At 49.8% G+C, this 17,949-nt stretch overlaps 1 protein-coding gene across 3 annotated transcripts in view; it reads left to right on the top strand.

Moving 5' to 3' along the window:
* The window catches only part of LOC135208532 (CTD nuclear envelope phosphatase 1-like), an 87,179-nt gene that overhangs the window by 36,870 nt on the left and 32,360 nt on the right, over positions 1-17,949 (top strand). For all 3 annotated transcript variants that reach the window (XM_064240826.1, XM_064240825.1, XM_064240827.1), the window contains one exon: positions 2,168-2,396. In XM_064240826.1, coding sequence (XP_064096896.1) covers positions 2,168-2,396 — 229 coding nt within the window. The remainder of the gene's footprint in view (positions 1-2,167; positions 2,397-17,949) is intronic.

The following is a 17,949-nucleotide window of genomic DNA, read 5'->3' as shown; positions in this document are numbered from 1 at the left end:
CATACTGGTAATAACAGTAATAATATTGGTGAGAAAAAAAAATATGCATTGCGAGTAATAACAGTTGGTGCACATATTATATAACTCAAATTTCAACTAGAGACCTTAGGTGGTTACAGTAGTCAGGTCCAGAGGGCTTAATACATAAATTAAATGTAAATAAAACTTTAACTTGATAGGAATCACAGTAAATAATAAAAATTAAAATATCTAGCAATAAATGTAATAATGACAAAAACTGCAGATGACATCTTGCCAATACAGAGAATAAGTCCTTTAGGTTTAGGGGACAAAGGCCTCATTTTCCCATCTTTCCACAATTTAGATCTTGCTTCACTCCTTAGGATGCTTTGTATGAGCGAGTTGCTGCTGTTTCTCTTTCCACTCGGGTTACCAGACTGGACATTGTTCGCCTAACAATGATTTTTAAATTGTCCAGGTGGTTTTCAATGAACATCTGTGTGGCGGAGTGGTAGCGGGGAGTGTTTGTGAGGCGTCTCAGAATGTCATTGTGCACAACAGTGATGCGTCTCATGGTCTCTCGGGTATAGTTCGTCTAGAGGGAACACCCATAGATACTGTAGCAGTACGAGCGGAATAGCAGCAGTTTCACGTCTCGGTGACAGAAGGCAAACCTCCTTGCAATCATGTTGCCAGCTGCACATAGTTTACGACGCCTCTGTTCAATGTCTGCCGTATCTTTTAGGTCGTCGGTGATAATTTGACCCAAATACGGAAATTCGTGCACAAATTCCAGCCGATGGTTTCCGAGGAAAATTTGAGGTTCTGCAATATGCTTAAGCGATCTCGGGAGCAGCGACATGCACTGGGTCTTGGTTTCGTTGTAGATTATATCAAATTCCTCTGCATATTGGCGGCAGGTGTCGATGAGTCGTTGGAGACCTTGCACTGATGAGGCAATGTAACTCTCAGTGTTTACATTTCTGCTGGCCACTCAACTACAAGTTGATGTCAGTGATGTGTAATTATTCCATGAATAGGCTATATATTATGAAGATATGCCAATAATATGTAAGGTGAGAATGGTTGTATCACCTTTATTGTCACTTAATATCAAAATGTGAATCCGTTCATGCATTTGCTGGTTATCGGACTCGGACGAGGCTTAGCCTACCACGGACAAGCGCACGATGCTGCGATTCATACCAGCGATATAGACTTGAGAAGTGGTCCAAGGAAAAACCCGTGATTAACTGATACCGTGATTGCTGAGCCGCGACTAAGCGAGGCCCCACTGTACTTTGTATTTGATTGTCAATTTGGGGGCTTTCGGACCTAGGCACAGGGGTCCCATCACGCCACTTCTATTCATTCTGACTGAAAATGAAGTGGTTTTCTCTGCAAGGCTGCTCTTGACTGCACACACATGAGAGCCTTGCATCCTGAAGGGAATCCACCTCCTGGCGGCAGTATTATCCAGGAAGGATTCCTGATCAGGTAAGAATGTTTTGAGTTTCATACAAGAAATTCTTAGCTTGCTTGGCTGAGCGGAATTTGTCTAGCTGCACTACCCACCATTCTTTATCTCAATGTGGGAATCAGCTAACTTTAACAGTAGGTAAGATTCATCTCAAATAATATAAATTTTCATGATAAAATTTATTATTTGGATACTTACCTACTGTTATAGTACCCCACCCAGCCTCCCCACATTTAGTGGGCCGTCAAGGAGAATTCTGACTAGAGCTAAAACATTCGAACACACCTGGTGGAGAACAGGTGAAACTAGACAGTCTTTCGGGTCAGCCAAGCGATTGTTTTTTCTTTTGTTTTGAGTGCCGACTCGCCTATCGGCGTGGAGATATGAGCTAACTTTAACAGTAGGTAAGTATCCAAATAATAAATTTTATCATGAAAATTTATATTTTCCAGTCTCACTTAGTTTTTTTTAGAAGATTAACATAGAAGTGATATGAGATACTGGGTCTGTGCAGTATTAGCACTGTTAAAAACTTTATATTTATTGTAACATTTCCTTGTAAGGTTGGGCATGATGAAATTAAGTTTAAAAGATAGCTCAAAGGCTTAAAAAATATCTGTAGTACAAGTTGAGTTACAATTTAGAAAAGTAGCTTTGGCATTGTGAAAGTGTATGAGGTTGGTTTAGAACATAAGATCAGAGTAATATGAAGCTTTATTTTTTCAGGTTTCCCAGTGGTACGACTTGGTGGTGTTTACAGCCAGTATGGAAATATATGGGGCTGCAGTAGCAGATAAGCTGGATGGGGGCCGGGGTATACTTCGGAGGCGCTATTACCGTCAGCACTGTACTCTAGACTATGGCAGCTACACAAAGGATCTGGCTGCTATCTGTCCAGACTTGGCCTCTATATTTATATTAGATAATTCACCTGGTGCTTATAGACAATATCCTGGTAAGAGTCTTGTATTGTGTGCTCGTATTTTATTTGATCAAATTTCCTTGTACACAGTTCATTACCTGTTCAGGCTGTTATATAGTACGTACTATGATATGTTTTGTCATGGGATAATGTTTGCAAATTGTACTTTGTTCCGACACGGCATACAAAACCTTCGGTCCTTTTACAATAGGAAGGTACTAGCGGCAGCTGGATAGGTCGTAAGCTTTCGAACAAGGGGTTCGGTAGTTAACTGCTTGTCCGACAGGCGCACGCGCGCAAAAGACTGGGAGGTAAACAAATCACTTTTGCTTTCGGCCTCACAGCGAGTGGACGTGTGGTGTTCGACGCTCTCTGCCGCTTCTCGTCGTTTTGCTTTCTTGAGTATATGGTTGTGTTTGTGTATGAAAGAATTCATTGTAAGTACAACTCATTTTTTCTCTTTTCATATTAATTGAACTGCAATTAATTAATGATGGAATCTCCTCGCCTCGCTACCCCACGGAGACTATGCCCGGGTACCGAAGGGCGTAAATGCGGGAAGTTCCGCTCTTTCCCGGAGATAGAACCTCATATTGTGTGCTCGGTGTCGGGGGCGCGAATGCTCCCGAGCCGAGCCTTGTAATGTGTTTATTAATTGGTCGGAGGCGCAGTGGATTTTGTATGAGGGCAGGAGGAAGCGAGGCCTGCAAAGGAGTCGTCGGAAAGCTCTCCCGCGACTCCTTTGGTGACGGACACTTCGTCTTCTTTCCTGCCGCCAGCTCAACTTCCACGTCTCGCGCCTTCCCCTTCGGGGGGGTTTTCTAGGTCCTTCTCCTCTCCCTGACTTGTCGAGTGTGGAGGAGGGCGCTGGATACCCTGACGTCGAGTTGTACACTCTGGGTCCTCTATCCGTTCGTCTTCGCGCGAACGGGTAGAGGATCCCTCTAATCACCCGACTTTTGCCTCCTCAGGTGCGGTTGCCGCGAAGGATGACCTCGGACAGGTGTGGGCATCGTTGGGGGCTGCAAGGGCGTGCCGAGTGTCCAGGGGCTGCTCTACATCTCGCTGGCTCCGTGGCGGTTCACCCATGCAACGGTCACGACCACCACCAACGACCATTACAACACCAGGCTACGCTCACTCTCACCTGGTGTACACCCAGCACGCGGTCTCTGTGACAACCCACTACATCGGTGCAGGGGCCAGTCGCCGTAATAACTCGGGGGAGTGTGATGCCGCGCCTGGGTTTGCCGTGCTGCCGCGGACCGGACTTCGTGTGACCGAAGAGCTCGCCCCTGGATCCTCCCACCGGTACCTAGGATGTCTGTGCCGCTGGTCCACCGCCCATCTAGACCGCCTACACAGTCTGCCATACCTGCCGTACCTGCCCAGCTGCTGTCCACGGACGTGACGTGGGACCACTGCTGCCGTTCCTGTACCTGCTTCCTGCGGTTTTCTGCCGTTTTTTCCTGTGATGCCTGCACCTGCTGAGGTTGTTCCTGTTCCTGGCGCCGCTGCTCCCGATGCTGATCTGTTCGTGGACAGGTGCGTACCGGGCCCTGTTGCTTCGGCAACAGCAGCCCCGGCTCCGCTCTGGATGGACAGATCTGACGTCGGTCCTGAGAAGGTTGACGAAGAAGAAGAAGAGGAGGAGGAGGAAGGTGGCGTCGTCGTCTTCATCGTCTTCTTCGTCTTCGTCGTCGTCTGCCGCCTCTTCCCCTTCGTCTTCTAAGGCTCCCCTGCCGAAGAAGAAGAAGGTCGCCTCCCCCCCCCTAAGAAGTCTCCTTTGGGAACTTCTAAGGGCCCGTCTCGCTCTGGTGAGACGGGGGGTTCTCCGCTGGTCACCCAGCTCCTTCGGGGGCAGGACCCGTCTCTTCTTCCGCAAGGAAGAAGACTACGGGGACCAGAGGAGTGCCGGCTAACCCAAGGCACTCTCCTCACCTGCTGTCAGTGGTTCGGCCACAGCATCAGGGTCCGTCTCGGCCTCTCGTTCGCGAGAGGTACCGAGTGTACGGTCGCTTACCAGCGACCGTGCAGCCAGGAACCAGGACCTCTGAGTTCGCTCAGCGTCAGGTTCACGGCACGGAGCGGAAGACTGGTGACAGCCGCTCACGCGGACTCTCACCAGACCAGCTCTCGCTCTCGCGGCGAGCAGCTGGCTACCCGGGCGGACGTGACGGTCCATGACCGGCCACGGGTGAGGCTGAGGAAGAGGTCCCCCCGTTCGCCGGCACCAGCCACGGCTGGTACCAGCGAAACTGACGCACCGTGAGGATACGCACCGATCTCACCGTGACAGTGGAGCTCGCCGGGTCGCCTGACCGTCACTCACAGAGAGCGATCGGGTACGGAGACCAGCACCAGCTCCTCTGACACACGAGACCGGAGCCGCTGTTCTCGGTCCAGCCTTGTTCTCCACAGCGAGACGGCTCGACTAGGTCTGCAGCTCGATCGCCACCGCGGGTTGGCGATCGCCTGCAGTCCTCCAAGCCCGCTGGTTCTGCCAGCGAGCGAGGAGAGAGCGTCAGGTCTGCCTCTTCCATACCTTCAACCTCCTCGGATTACACCGGGAGGGTCGAGGTATTGAGGAGTGATCGTGAGGGGTGCGCCCCTCAGGATCCCACCACGGCGTCGTACGTTACCAGGCACGGTTCTCGGACAGCCAGGTCGTACGCACAGGTGGTTGGAGCAGACCGAGAGGGGTCTGTCGCTGTTCCTCTCCTTGAGGGAGGAGGGTCTCGGGAGTTGCCCCTGTTGAGGGACTGGACGGTCCAACTCCGCAGGAAGCAGTCACTCCTGAGATCCAGAGGAACTTTGCGAGGTTATTGCGCTGATTCGTCAGCACAACGACCACACGGAAGGATCGCTGCTCCCACCATCCGAGCCCACGTCCTGGCTCGAGTCGTTCTGGGGCCCGAAGAGGGAACCCAGACCGACGGGTGGGTGGGTTTTGCCGCGTTCTGAGCTGCCGGACTCAGTGCTGGACCAGGTTGAATCGCTTGTCTCCGGACAAGACGGCTCGCTCAAGTCTGGGCAGGTCGAGCAAGCTGCTTCCACCTACCTCTGCTGCGACAGCGGCGTTTTTTTTTTACGTGCCATCTGAAGACCCGATGCCGCCCAAACATGTGAACCCGGAGTTAGCCAGGCTGACTTCGGGTGTGTCTCTGCAGCAGCTCCTGTTCGAGAACCTGTGGTTCTCGCAGCAAGAGACATCGGCCTGGAATCTACCGCCATGGCAGCTTTCCAGGCCGTTTCCTGGCTAGATCTGTGGTCCCTCACAGTATCTATGGTCGCAGCCAACTCCGGGGGAATTTTCTCCCGAAGATGACTCGGCCTTCAGGAGACTTTTGGCCAGTCTGGGGGAGGAGCCATCTCCTTCCTTGCCCACCAGACGGTGAACCTGTGGGCCAACCATGGTTCTCCGACGAAGGGACGCTGTCCTTACTCGGGTTTCCAGGACGGACCGGGCAGTGAAGCGGCGTTGGGACTTCGCAACGGACCTTTACGGAGTAGTCTCTCTTCCCAGGAGAGATGGTGGACGCTGCGGTGGACAGACGGCGCACTGACGACAGTGACCGTCTGGTTCACCAGGCAGTCTCGAAGGCCTCTGGGCAGCCTTGGACTGCGGCCAAGTCTAACGGCTCGGCTAGCGCTTCCTCGGTGGCTAAGACGGTTAGCTGCGTCGAAGCCCCGTGGAATGACTCTGTCTTCTTCGACTTCTAGTAAGGGGAGCCGTAACAAGCCCTCCTCCCAGCCCTCCTCTCCCGTGGAGGCTCTGGGAGGAAGTCGAAGAAAGGGGGAAACGCTAGGGACGGCGTTCCCCCTCACCTGCTGCCGGAAGTGGGGGGGTGCCTGGCCAGCCATTGGGCAACTTGGCAGCGCTACGGCGCCGAGACCTGGATTGTAGATGTCCTTCGGGAGGGAGATCTATTACACTTCGAATCTCGGTCACCCCTCACCTCCAACACGGTCCAAACAGCAGGCGTACGTTCCAGGGGCATAGAAGGACGTAGCATTGAGACAGGAGGATCAAGACCATGCTGAGCCCAAGAGAGCTGTAGAAATCGTCACGGATCAATCACCGGGCCTTTACAGTCGACTCTTCCTGGTGGAAAAAAAGTCTACGGAGGCTGGGCCCCCGCCCGGTGATAGATCTCTCTCCCCTGAACCGGTTTGTTCGCCAGACCCGGTTCACGATGGAGACGGCACGCTCAGTGCTCGACTCTATCAGGGAGAACGATTTCATGCTTTCAGTGGACTTGAAGGATGCGTATTTCCAAATACCCATTCATCAGTCCTCCAGAAAGTACCTCCGCTTCATCCTCGACGGGACGGTGTACCAGTTCAGGCCACTTTGCTTCGGTCTCTCAACCGCCCCACAGGTGTTCACGCGAGTGTTCACTCTGGTGTCTGCTTGGGCCCATTCGCACGGGATACGTCTGATGGGGTATCTCGACGATTGGTTAGTCCTGGCGAGCTCCCGCTCGCAGTTGCTACAGGACAGGGATCGACTGCTCGAGTTCTGTCGCGATCTGGGATCGTTGTGAACTTCGAAAAGTCCGATCTCGAGCCCAAGCAGAGGATGAAAGTACCTGGGTATGATGATCGACACGGTAGCAGGGCGAGTCTTCCCCGCAGACTCGCGGATTAGCAAATTCAGGGAGGCAGCCAACCAGTTCCTGTCTCGGCAGGAACGGGTAGCTCAGCGATGGCAAGTCGTGATCGGACACCTGTCGTCACTCGGGAAGACAGTCCCTAACGGGCGTCTTCACCTGCGGTCTCGTCAGGCGACGGATCCCCCAAGCTTTCCATTGTCACTGACACAGGAGGTGAGGCAGGACCTAGCCTGGTGGCTGGACGACAGGAACCTCTTAAGAGGAGTGCCTCTGCGCACTCTCCCCCCGGACATGCAGCTGACTCTCAGACGCATCGAACCGAGGGATGGGGCGCACACCTGGAGGAGTTGCTGACTTCAGGAGTGTGGTACGAGAACGACAAGCACCTTCACATCAATGTACTGAAACTCAAGGCAGCGTTCCTCGCTCTCCAAGAGTTCCAGGACCGCTTGATGGGACACTCAGTGGGTTGATGTGCGACAACACCACGGTGGTGGCTTACGTCAACAAACAGGGGGGGCCTAGTGTCCCTCCCGTTGTACCAGTTGACTCGGCAGGTGCACGAGTGGGCCGAGGCACACTCAATAGAGCTGTCGGCACGCTACATTCCAGGGAAGGAATGTAGTAGCAGACACGCTCAGCCGTCGGATCAAGGGATAGGGACCGAATGGTCTCTACACCAGGACGTGGCGGAAAGGCTCTTTGACCTGTGGGGGCGACCAGTCGAGGATCTGTTCGCCACCCGGCACAACAGGAAGCTCCAGGTGTTCTTCTCGGCCGTGCCGGACCCATGGGCAGCTGCAGAGGAGGCTCTTCAACACCCGTGGGACAACCTTTTCGCCTATGCCTTTCCCCCGTTCACCCTGATTCGCAAGGTGATCAGTCGAGCACTGGTCACCCCGAATTCCTCAGGATGATCCTGATGGCTCCCAAATGGCCACAGGCCATTTGGTATCCGGACCTGCTGGCTCTTCTCGCAAGAGAACCGAGAGAGATTCCCCTTGGCACAACCTTCTCGCCCAGCCACACGTCGAGCGGTACCACCGAGCAGTCCAGTCCCTACGTCTTCACGGCTCTGGTATTATCCAACATCTCTTGCGAACGAGAGGCTTTTTTCGTAGCGCAGCAACAGAGATGGCTGGAAACGTCCGTCAGTCCTCTGCAGCTGTGTACCAGGGGAAGTGGGCCGTCTTCTGTGGTTGGTGTCGTAGACGGGGCCTATCCTCCTCTCAGAGCCACTCTTCAGCAGGTAGCGGATTTCCTCGTTTTTCTTCGCCGAGAGAAGCTCCTCTCAGTTCCACAGTCAAAGGATACAGAGCCGCCTTGACGCTCGTCCTGAAACTGACGGGATTGGACATCTCGAACTCGTTCGAGATCTCCTTACTTAGGAGGAGCTTCGAAAGGGTCTTGCCCACCCAGGGAACTCACAAGCCCCTCTTCTTGCTGGACCTGGCATCGGCGAAGAGAGTACGGGAACTTCATGCCGATAATGATACGGATGAGATGCTGCTTTGTCCTGGGAGGACGCTACGGCGCTATCTGAAGAGAACTCGACACCTCGGGCCTGAGTGTCGACGCCTCTTCGTTAGCACCGGGGTCATCAAGAAAGAAGTATCAAAGAACACTCTTTCGTCCTGGCTGCGTGAGGTCATCAGGAGGGCGTATGAGGCTGATGGTAATGACGACATCCGTACGTCCCGTCCGAGAGCTCACGAAGTCAGAAGTATTGGCCCTCGTTGGCGTTTCGTAAGAACTTCTCCGTGGCGCAGGTGTGGAAGGCAGGGGTCTGGTACAACCAGACCACCGGCACCTTCCTTATACCTTTTGGATATGCCCACAGGTCCTTGGATCGGTTTCCTTAGGACCCGTGGTGGCTGCTCAACACGTCGTCTAGCTAACCCAGACCCTAGCAGGCTGAACAGCATCGAGTCCTGGTGTGACTGTATGAATAGATAGTAAATGAGAAAGTGACTGGCTTCTCTTTTTATCTTTTCTACCCCTCTACCTGTGGTAGAGGGATATGGTCATCACCTGCTGGATAAGGACGAGATGCCGGTGCTATATGACAGAGCCCCATACCTATCCCTTTCACTAGGGAGAGGAGCAGAATATCCACCACTTCCTCCTACAAGGGGGGGGAAGTGGATGCCTACAGGAGTCAAATCCATGACTTTATATTTGCTCCTGTACAGGAACAAGTTCTTACATTGCTGGTACGAAGAGAATACGCTTTGCCTCTCTCTTAAGTAACTCGGTCCAGAGGTATGACCATTGATCCTGCGGTGCACACCCGATCAATCGGACAGAGGCTTGGATCCCTCCCTCGCTCTTACGACCAGGGAGGCTTCCAAGGTTGGGCGAACACCAGTCTGTTCACAAAAGACTCAGATTCCATTCCCCCACCAAGAAGTGGAGTCCCTTCCTATTGTAAAAGGACCGAAAGGTTTGTATGCCGTGTCGGAACAAATGACAATTTGTCCAAAATTGCATTTTTCCTAACTATACAACCTGAGGTCCTTTTACACATAGCCCCACCTCATGCCACCAACACTCTGCAGTTTTTGCTTGGGCCAAAAGCAAAAGTGATTTGTTTACCTCCCAGTCGCGAGCGCGCGCGCCTGTCGGACAAGCAGTTAACTACCGAACCCCTTGTTCGAAAGCTTACGACCTATCCAGCTGCCGCTAGTACCTTCCTATTGTAAAAGGACCTCAGGTTTGTATAGTTAGGAAAAATGCAATTTTGGACAAATTGTCATTTTATGGTGTCCAAAGGTGGAGAAATACTTGATATCAAAATGATTAAGGTGGTGTGATGAGGCGTAGAGAAGGTAGTATGAAAAGTAGTAGGAATGACAGTAGTAAAATGAAGATCAATAGGAAGGCCAAGAAAATCCTGGAGATGATATAAATAAAGATGTCAAGCAAACAAAAATTCCAGGAGACACTGTACAGAACATGATTATTAAATTTAATCGGAATACCGATTTCTTTGGGATGTAGCTGGATTTTATGAAATATTGTCTAACAATAAGTGCAGAACTCAAAAAAGCAAGTTCAAGGAAGCTTTTTTTCTTTATGAAAGAGAGTTGTTCCGATACGTTATACAAACCTTTCGGTCCTTTGACAATAGGAATGTACTTACGGCGTAGCAGGAATTACGGCCGTTGAATCTTGAACAAGGTGGTTAGCTAGCCTGCCCGGATGTAAACACTCCACTTTGCTTTTGGCCGTCTTCCGATGAAGACGTGTGTTTGTGAGCTCCGGCTGACTGGTCGTTGATCTTTTTTCCCGGTGGGATCCTTTTGGTTTTTATTTTTTTTTAATAGTTATAAATATACGGTGTTTGATATTAATACTAAACAAAGGTTTGTCCCTGGTTTTTCAATTACAGGTAGTGACCGACTTACGACCGCAATTGGTTCTGCAAAACAAGTCGTAACTCGATTTGGACGCATGTCGAGTCTGCTAAATTACCGTAGAGTTTATCGTACATATACATATTGTGTAATGATATTGACATCATCTGAAAGTCATATTTTATCAACATTTTCTTAGATTATTACTTATATTATCATATTTAAGTCATAATTCATTATCATTTAACATTCATTATCATTAAAACCATTGTATTACCATTCTTAGTGCATATTCTTACTGTCATATATGTATTACGATAGTACTTTACGATACCCTTTCACAAGTTCATATACGTATGTAAAAATTTTACCCCTTCTTTAGCTAGTTTATTTTGCTGTCTTTTTCTTTAGAATGTGTATTATATTTCCTAGTTATGATTTCTTTACATTTTTGTAGCATGTGTAACATCTCACATATGTATAAAAAATATAAAAATAATCATAACTAGGAAATACAAAGAAGTCTAAAGAAAACAAAGATAGCAAAATAAATTAACTAAAGAAAAGGTTGAACCTACAAACGTAGCAATATGAAACAGTGTGATGTGTGGAGAATGGGTTCGTCTGACGACTTTGACAAACGTTAACAGTAAGGCGTAGTAATGACGTGTACATTACTACGCCTTACTGTTAACGTTTGTCAAAGTCGTCAGACGAACCCATTCTCCACACATCACACTGTTTCATATTGCTACTTTTGTAGGGTTTCACCTTTTCTTTAGTTTCATTGTACGTATTTTCCTAGTTATGATTATTTTTATACCATTTATATCGTCTCTCTACACGACATTACTACTCTTGCTGTTACATTCGCCAACGTTTGTCCAAACTGTTTCTCCTCGCATCATACTGTTTCATAATGCTTCGGTTTGTCACGTTCATATAAAAATTCTTCCTTTTTTTTTTTTTTTAAGTTAATTTACTTATTGTATTTCCTAGTTATGATTTTTCTTGGAATTTTTTTATACCATTTGTAACGTCTCTCTACGTACTGTTACATTCGGCAAACGTTTGTCCAAACTGTTTCTCTCGCATCATACTGTTTCATAATGCTTCGGTTGTACGTTCATATAAAAAATTCATCCTTTTTTTTTTTTTTTAGTTAATTTACGTTATTGTATTTCCTAGTTATGATTTCTTGGAATTTTTTTATACCATTTGTAACGTCTCTCTACGTACTGTTACATTCGGCAAACGTTTGTCCAAACTGTTCTCCTCGCATCATAACTGTTTCATAATGCTTCGGTTTGTCACGTTTATATAAAATTCATCCTTTTTTTTTTTTTTTTAGTTAATTTACGTTAGAATTGTATTTCCTAGTTATGATTTCTTGGAATTTTTTATACCATTGTAACGTTCTCTCTACGTACTGTTACATTCGCCAAACGTTTTTTGTCCAAACTGTTTCTCCACGCATCATAACTGTTTCATAATGAAAATTCGGGCAAATTAGGTGTTGCCTTCCCAAATGAACTTCACCTCGTACGCCTATGATTACGTGGAAAAAATTCTATCGAATCGAGGCTTTCACTGAAGAGAGAGAGAGAGAGAGAGCGAGAAATGAGTGGAGGAGAGAGAGAGAGAGAGAGAGAGGAGACGAGAGAGAGAGAGAGAGAGGATAAACTTCGTTTGTCATGCTCATATAAAAAATTCATCCTTTTTTTAGTTATGATTTCTTGGAATTTTTATACCATTTGTAACGTCTGTAACGTCTCTCTACGTACACGAAATTGCGTCTTATGTATTGTTACGTTTGTTAAGTTCATAGCAAACCCGTTTCTCTACGCATCATACTGTTTCCTGTTGTTACTTTTGTCAGGTTTAATTTAAACACTGGATGCTACAGTACAATTTGTTTAATGTTGAAAAATACAAAATACAGGTGTAAAAAATAGAAAACATTCAAAAATACAATTGAAAACTAGTATGTAGTACAGGAAAATATAATAAAATTAAAGACTTCTGGCATCGCTGGTGCTTGACTGGAGGTCGTTGACTTCATCAGCTGAAGCGACGGTCGGGGTCACGGAGGAGTTGTTCGTTTCACAAACATGGTTAGTTTCGTCTGGATTGTTTGTTTCTTTTTCTCCTTGTAAATTTCACAATACGGACGAAACAAATCGTGTGCCATCCGTTCAATCTTTGCAAATCTTTCATAATTTGGGTCCATTTCTTCGAAATGTGCAAGGAGTTTATTTAGTTGAGCTAATCCTTCTGATAATCCCTTGGCGGTAAATTTCCATTCTGGCAACTCTTCATCCTCCGCTTCTCTTCTTTCTTCCTCCGCCACTCGTTCTTCTTCCAGTTCAATCAATCAGCTCTTCATTTGTAAGTTCTTCGGAAGCGTGGTCTAGCAAATCCTCAATATCTTCTATTTCACAATCCAAGGAAAGCTCTTTTGACAGTTTCACTATTTTTCCCCGTATCACATCAAGTTCTTGTTCACTGTCAAATCCATCAAAATCATTCACATAACGTTTAACGCACTTCTTCCATATGCCATTCATACACTTCTCCGTCACAGTCTCCCAGGCAGAAGACACATTCTTGATAGCATGCAGAATATTGTAGCGTTTCCAAAATTCTCGTAGGGATAGTTCTGGGTCGGCATCTAGAGCAGCTATGGCTTGCGCAAAGGTGATTCTTAAATAGTTTGCCTTAAATGTTGCAATCGAACCTTGGTCCATAGGTTGAAGATTAAGATTGGAGTGGTGTTTGGTGGCAAAAAAAACCACTTTCACATCAGGATTCAGATCAGCTAAGTGAGGTGGATGATATCCAGGCGCATTATCGAGCAGCAGTAAAATATTGAAAGGAATTCCTTTCTCTAGGCAGTATTCACGCACTTGAGGAATGAAACAGTTGACAAACCAGTCTTCAAAAAGTGTCTGCGTCATCCATGCCTTACGGTTAGAGCGAAAGTAGACAGGCAAAGTGTACTTGCTTACATTCTTGAATGCTCGTGGGGTTTTCTGAATGATAAATTAAAAAGGGTTTCAGCTTCAACCCCGCAACATTCCCACCAAGCAGTAGAGTCAGCCCTATCCTTAAAAGCTTTAAATCCTGGCATGCTAACTGGCTTCCTTATGGATGTAAGTGCGTTCTGGCATTCGTTTCCAGAACAAACCTGTTTCATCAACATTAAATATTTGTTCTGGAAGATATTCCTCATCCGTAATCATTTCATCGAGACTGTCGACAAACTTGCTAGCTCCTTCCTTCATCCGCACTCGCTGCTTCTCCAGTCACTCGAACACTGCAGCTGGAATCTTTTTTGAACCTCTTGAACCAGCCAACGCTTTTGCCAAAAATTCTTGCTTATACTCTACTCCAGCACGTTCCTTCAAAGTCTGAAACAGACTTCTAGCCTTCATCTGCACAGTAAAAAGGCTTAACGGTGTCCTTTTTTGGATTTGATCTTCCATCCAAACATGCAATAATTTTTCCATTTCATGGATGGGGCCAGTGCGTTGTTTCGTAATCACTGTCGATCGCATGGGTGCAGAACCTTTCACAGCATCACGAATCCTTTCCTTATCCTTAAGAATCGTGGACACAGTAGAATGAGATAACTTCATATCACGTGCGATCACATTCACTTTCTTCCCTTCTTCGAACTGCTTAATCACTGTCATTTTTGTGTCCAAGTCAATGGCCTTCCTTTCCTTCTTGGCATGTTGAGGAGTAGATAAACACAGTTTCCTCTTGGCAGACATTTCAAAAATGATCAAAATTAACACAAAGTATTGAAAAAATGACACAGCAGAGCGAGAGATGCGTTCAGCACGGAGCTACAGGCAACACTGAGTGAGCGCGGGACCCGAGAGATGCACGGATGCCGCAGGAAAAAGTATCGTACATTCGTATGCACGTTCTGCCAAAAAGGGTGAAAATAATAGTCGTAAAGTCGATCAGACGTAAGTTGCATAGGTCGTAAGTCGGTCATTACCTGTAATATACAAACCCACTTTTTGTGGATAGCCTTTGTAACCACCCCTCTACTTGTGTTAAGAGTCAGTGGCTAAGGTATGCCAACATATTATTTACATTCTTTCGCCCTTTAACACTGGCTCAGACATGCATGAGGACGAGATATGTATTTATCGTGAGGATGAGATATTGATCCTGTAACGGGACATGTATTCATCCGGAAATTACACATACGCTTGGGAATTACCAAGGGAACATCAATGGTTTGTCCATGTTTTGTTGTTATGGTAATTTCTCTTCTCCTTCTTCCTTTCACTTACTATCGGAAGAAGGTAGAAGGATGGGCGTGTGGTGTTGATGTTGGAGGATCTCCTCTCACTTCGGAGGGCGGCGCCCTTGGATGTGTGAGGAGTATCCTCATTACTTTAATATTTTTTTCCTTACTTTACAGACTAGTGGTGATTTGTGTTTTCATCAGTATTGGTTGGATGCTCTTCGTATTGGTTATCCTAACCTTGGAACTGTACCTAGCCTATGGCTCATAGCATGTTGCGTACCGATCCTCGAGTGTGTGTACTGATCCCCTGCTGATAATAATTTTCATTACCACTACTACCCGGGAGTTATGTCACAAGACGAAGCTGTCGTGCTCCCCTGTGAGGTTTATCTACTCCTGATGGTAGAAGTCTGGCAGAAGGAGAAACCGAAGAGGAAGAGAGCTCGTCAAGTGTCGTCATCCTCCTCTTCGAGATCATCATATCTTCATGCCTCCTCCCCTTCAACTTTTAAGGCTTTGCCGTAAAAGAGAAGGTGGTCTCCCCCCCTAAGAAGTCTCGTCACGGGACTTCTAAGGGTCTGTCTCGCTCCGGTGAGACAGGTGGGTCTTCCGCTGGCCCTCCCGTTCCTTTGGGAACGGGGCCCGTCTCTCCTTCCTCGGGGGTGAAACAGACAGGGACCATGGAGGTACCGGCCACCGCTGGTATCTCCTCTCCTGGTTCCGAAGGTTCCACCTCCGGACCGGGAACCGTCTCGGCCGCTCGCTTGCGAGCGTTATCGAGTGTATGGTCACCTACGGGTGACCGTGCAGCCAGGGTCCAAACTGCTGAGTTCGCTCACCGTGTCAGGACCCAGGCACGGAGCGGAAGATGGTAAGAGTCGCTCGGGTGACTCTCGCCAGACCGGCGATCGCTCTCGCAGCGATCGTCCGGTGCCCAGGGTTGACGTGACGTTCCCGCGGGTCCATGCACGCAATGACTGGTGGAGACGGGCCATCCTTTTCTTTCAGAGAGGTTTCGGCCTCAACGAGGACTTGGGAGAGTCGGAGGATGGTATCGGCTGTCGCCTGTCAGGTGCACGATCAGCCCCACCCAGACGACGGTCGCGTTCGCGCGACTGACCATTCTCGGGGGTGGCGGCGAAGAGGAAGTCCAGGAAGAAGAGGAAGGTGTCGCTTTCGTCTTGTGCTGCCTCTTCCCCTTCGACTTCCAAGGCCCCCCAGCCGAAGAAGAAGAAGGTAGCCTCCCCCCCCAAGAAGTCTCGCTCAGAGACCTCTAAGGGGTGGGACAGTTGGGGCTTTCGCTGGTCCTCCTGAACGGGGCCCTTCTCTCGTTCCGCAAGGAAGAAGATGACAGGGACCGGAGGGGTACCGGCTAACACCGGTACCTCCTCTTCTGGCGCCAGAGGTTCTGCCTCAACGCCAGGTACCATCTCGGCCTCTCGTTCGCGAGAGGCACCGAGTGTTCGGTCTCCTGTGCAGGTGACCATGCAGTCAAGACCCAGGCAACCGAGTTCGCTCGGCGCCAGGATCCAGGCACGGAGCGGAAGACTGGTGGGAGTTGCCCAGGTGACTTCCACCAGGCCAGCGATCGCTCTCGTGGCAAGCCGCCGGTACCCAGGGTTGACGTGACGGTCCCAGACCGGCCGCGGGCTGAGGCGAAGAAGCGGTCCCCGCGGTCGCCATGACCAGCCTCAGCTGGTCCAAGCAGCGTGATGTGCTGTGAGGACAGGCCTTGCTCCCACCGTGATAGCGGACTCTGCCGGTCCCCTGACCGCCACTCCCGCCGGGACCGGGCGGAGAGGGGGACCAGCAACAGCTCTTCTTACGCTCGGGACCGTCGCTGCTGTTCTCGGTCCAACTGCTCTCCCCAGGGAGAGCCGCTCGACCAGGCCTGCAGCTCGATTGCCACCGCGGATTGGCGAGCGTCTGCAGCCCCCCCAGCACGCCGGTTCTGCCGGTGGGCAAGGGGGGAGCGTCAGGTCTACTTCTCCTATCCCTTCAACTTCCTCGGGCTATACCGGGCAGAGCGAGGCGATCAGGAGTGATCGCGAGGGGCGCGCTCCCACCGCGACAGCAGACTCTGCCGGTCCCCTGACCGCAGCTGCTCCCACCGGGACCGGGCGGATAGGGGAACCAGTAGCAGCTCTTCTGATGCTCGGGACCGTCGCTGCTGCTCTCGGTCTAGCCGCTCGACCAGTGCAGCCCGATCACCAGCAGCTCTCCTGAAGAGACTGACGCTCCGTTCTTGGTTCAGTGTTTCTCCACAAGAAGACGCTGGTCCAGACCGGCAGCTCGATTGGCACCGTGGATTGATGATTGCCTACAGTCCTCCCAGCCTACCGGTTCTGCTGGTTGGCAGGGGAGGAGCTCTCGTAACAGCTCCCCTGACACAAGAGACCGACGCCGTTTCTTGGTCCAGCGTTTCTCTGCAAGAAGACCACTGGTCCAGACCTGCAGCTTGATCGCCACCGTGGGTTGGTGATCACCTGCAGTCCTCCCAACCTACTGGTTCTGCTAGTAGGCAGGGTAGGAGTGTCAGGTCTCCCTCACCTGTCCCTCCTAAGGCTACACCCGGAGGAACGAGGCGAACAGGAGTGACCGTGATGAATGCACTTCTTACAGTCCAGCCACGAGCCTGGTATGGTCTTGGGACCAACAGATCCTTGCTCAAGTGGTTGGCGGAGATCGTGGGGGGCTGGCGAGGGCGAATGACGCTTTCCAGACTCTCGGAGTGGCCATCACTGCCGTTCATGTGACGGTCCGGCTGGACCACGCACTCAGAGACCGGGGTGGGCTCCCCCTTCGGTCCTCTTGAGAGGTTTTGACCTCGACGAGGACTGGGACACGTCGGAGGACGGTATCGGCTCTCTCCTGTTAGGTGCGCGTTCAGCAGCCCCACCCAGACGATGGTCACGGTGGCGGCAGACGTTTAGCCTACAGTATGAGTTCGTAACCCTCCTCGGGAAAACGTTTTCTCCAGACGGTAAAGTTTTCCTAGACTGAGCGGCCGGCCGCCCATACTTGCTTTTCTGACTGCTAGTTCCGCTGGGAAGGCGAGCGAGTATCCAATCTTCCTCCCCCATTCCCTCTCTCCCTATGGGTGCAACGGGAAGGGGAGGGATCCTGCAGAGCGGTCTCCGTAGGATTTCACGTCAGGGACTGCGTTCCCTGGGGACCTTCAGGTCCTACCGGACATAAGTCCCCGTCGTTGAGGAAGGATCTTGCCCTATCCTCGATTTCTACAGGAATCGGGAGGACCACCACCCGATGATCGTCTGACGAATTCGGTGGGGGTTTCGCCGAGTGCTTAGAATTCTTCGGAGTTTCTAGCACACACTGAGTGTTCT

The sequence above is a fragment of the Macrobrachium nipponense genome, chromosome 35, assembly GCF_015104395.2.
Source record: "Macrobrachium nipponense isolate FS-2020 chromosome 35, ASM1510439v2, whole genome shotgun sequence".
Taxonomy (NCBI): Eukaryota; Metazoa; Arthropoda; class Malacostraca; order Decapoda; family Palaemonidae; genus Macrobrachium; species Macrobrachium nipponense.
The sequence above is the reverse complement of the archived record's forward strand: the minus strand, read 5'-3'. Positions and strand labels throughout refer to the sequence as shown.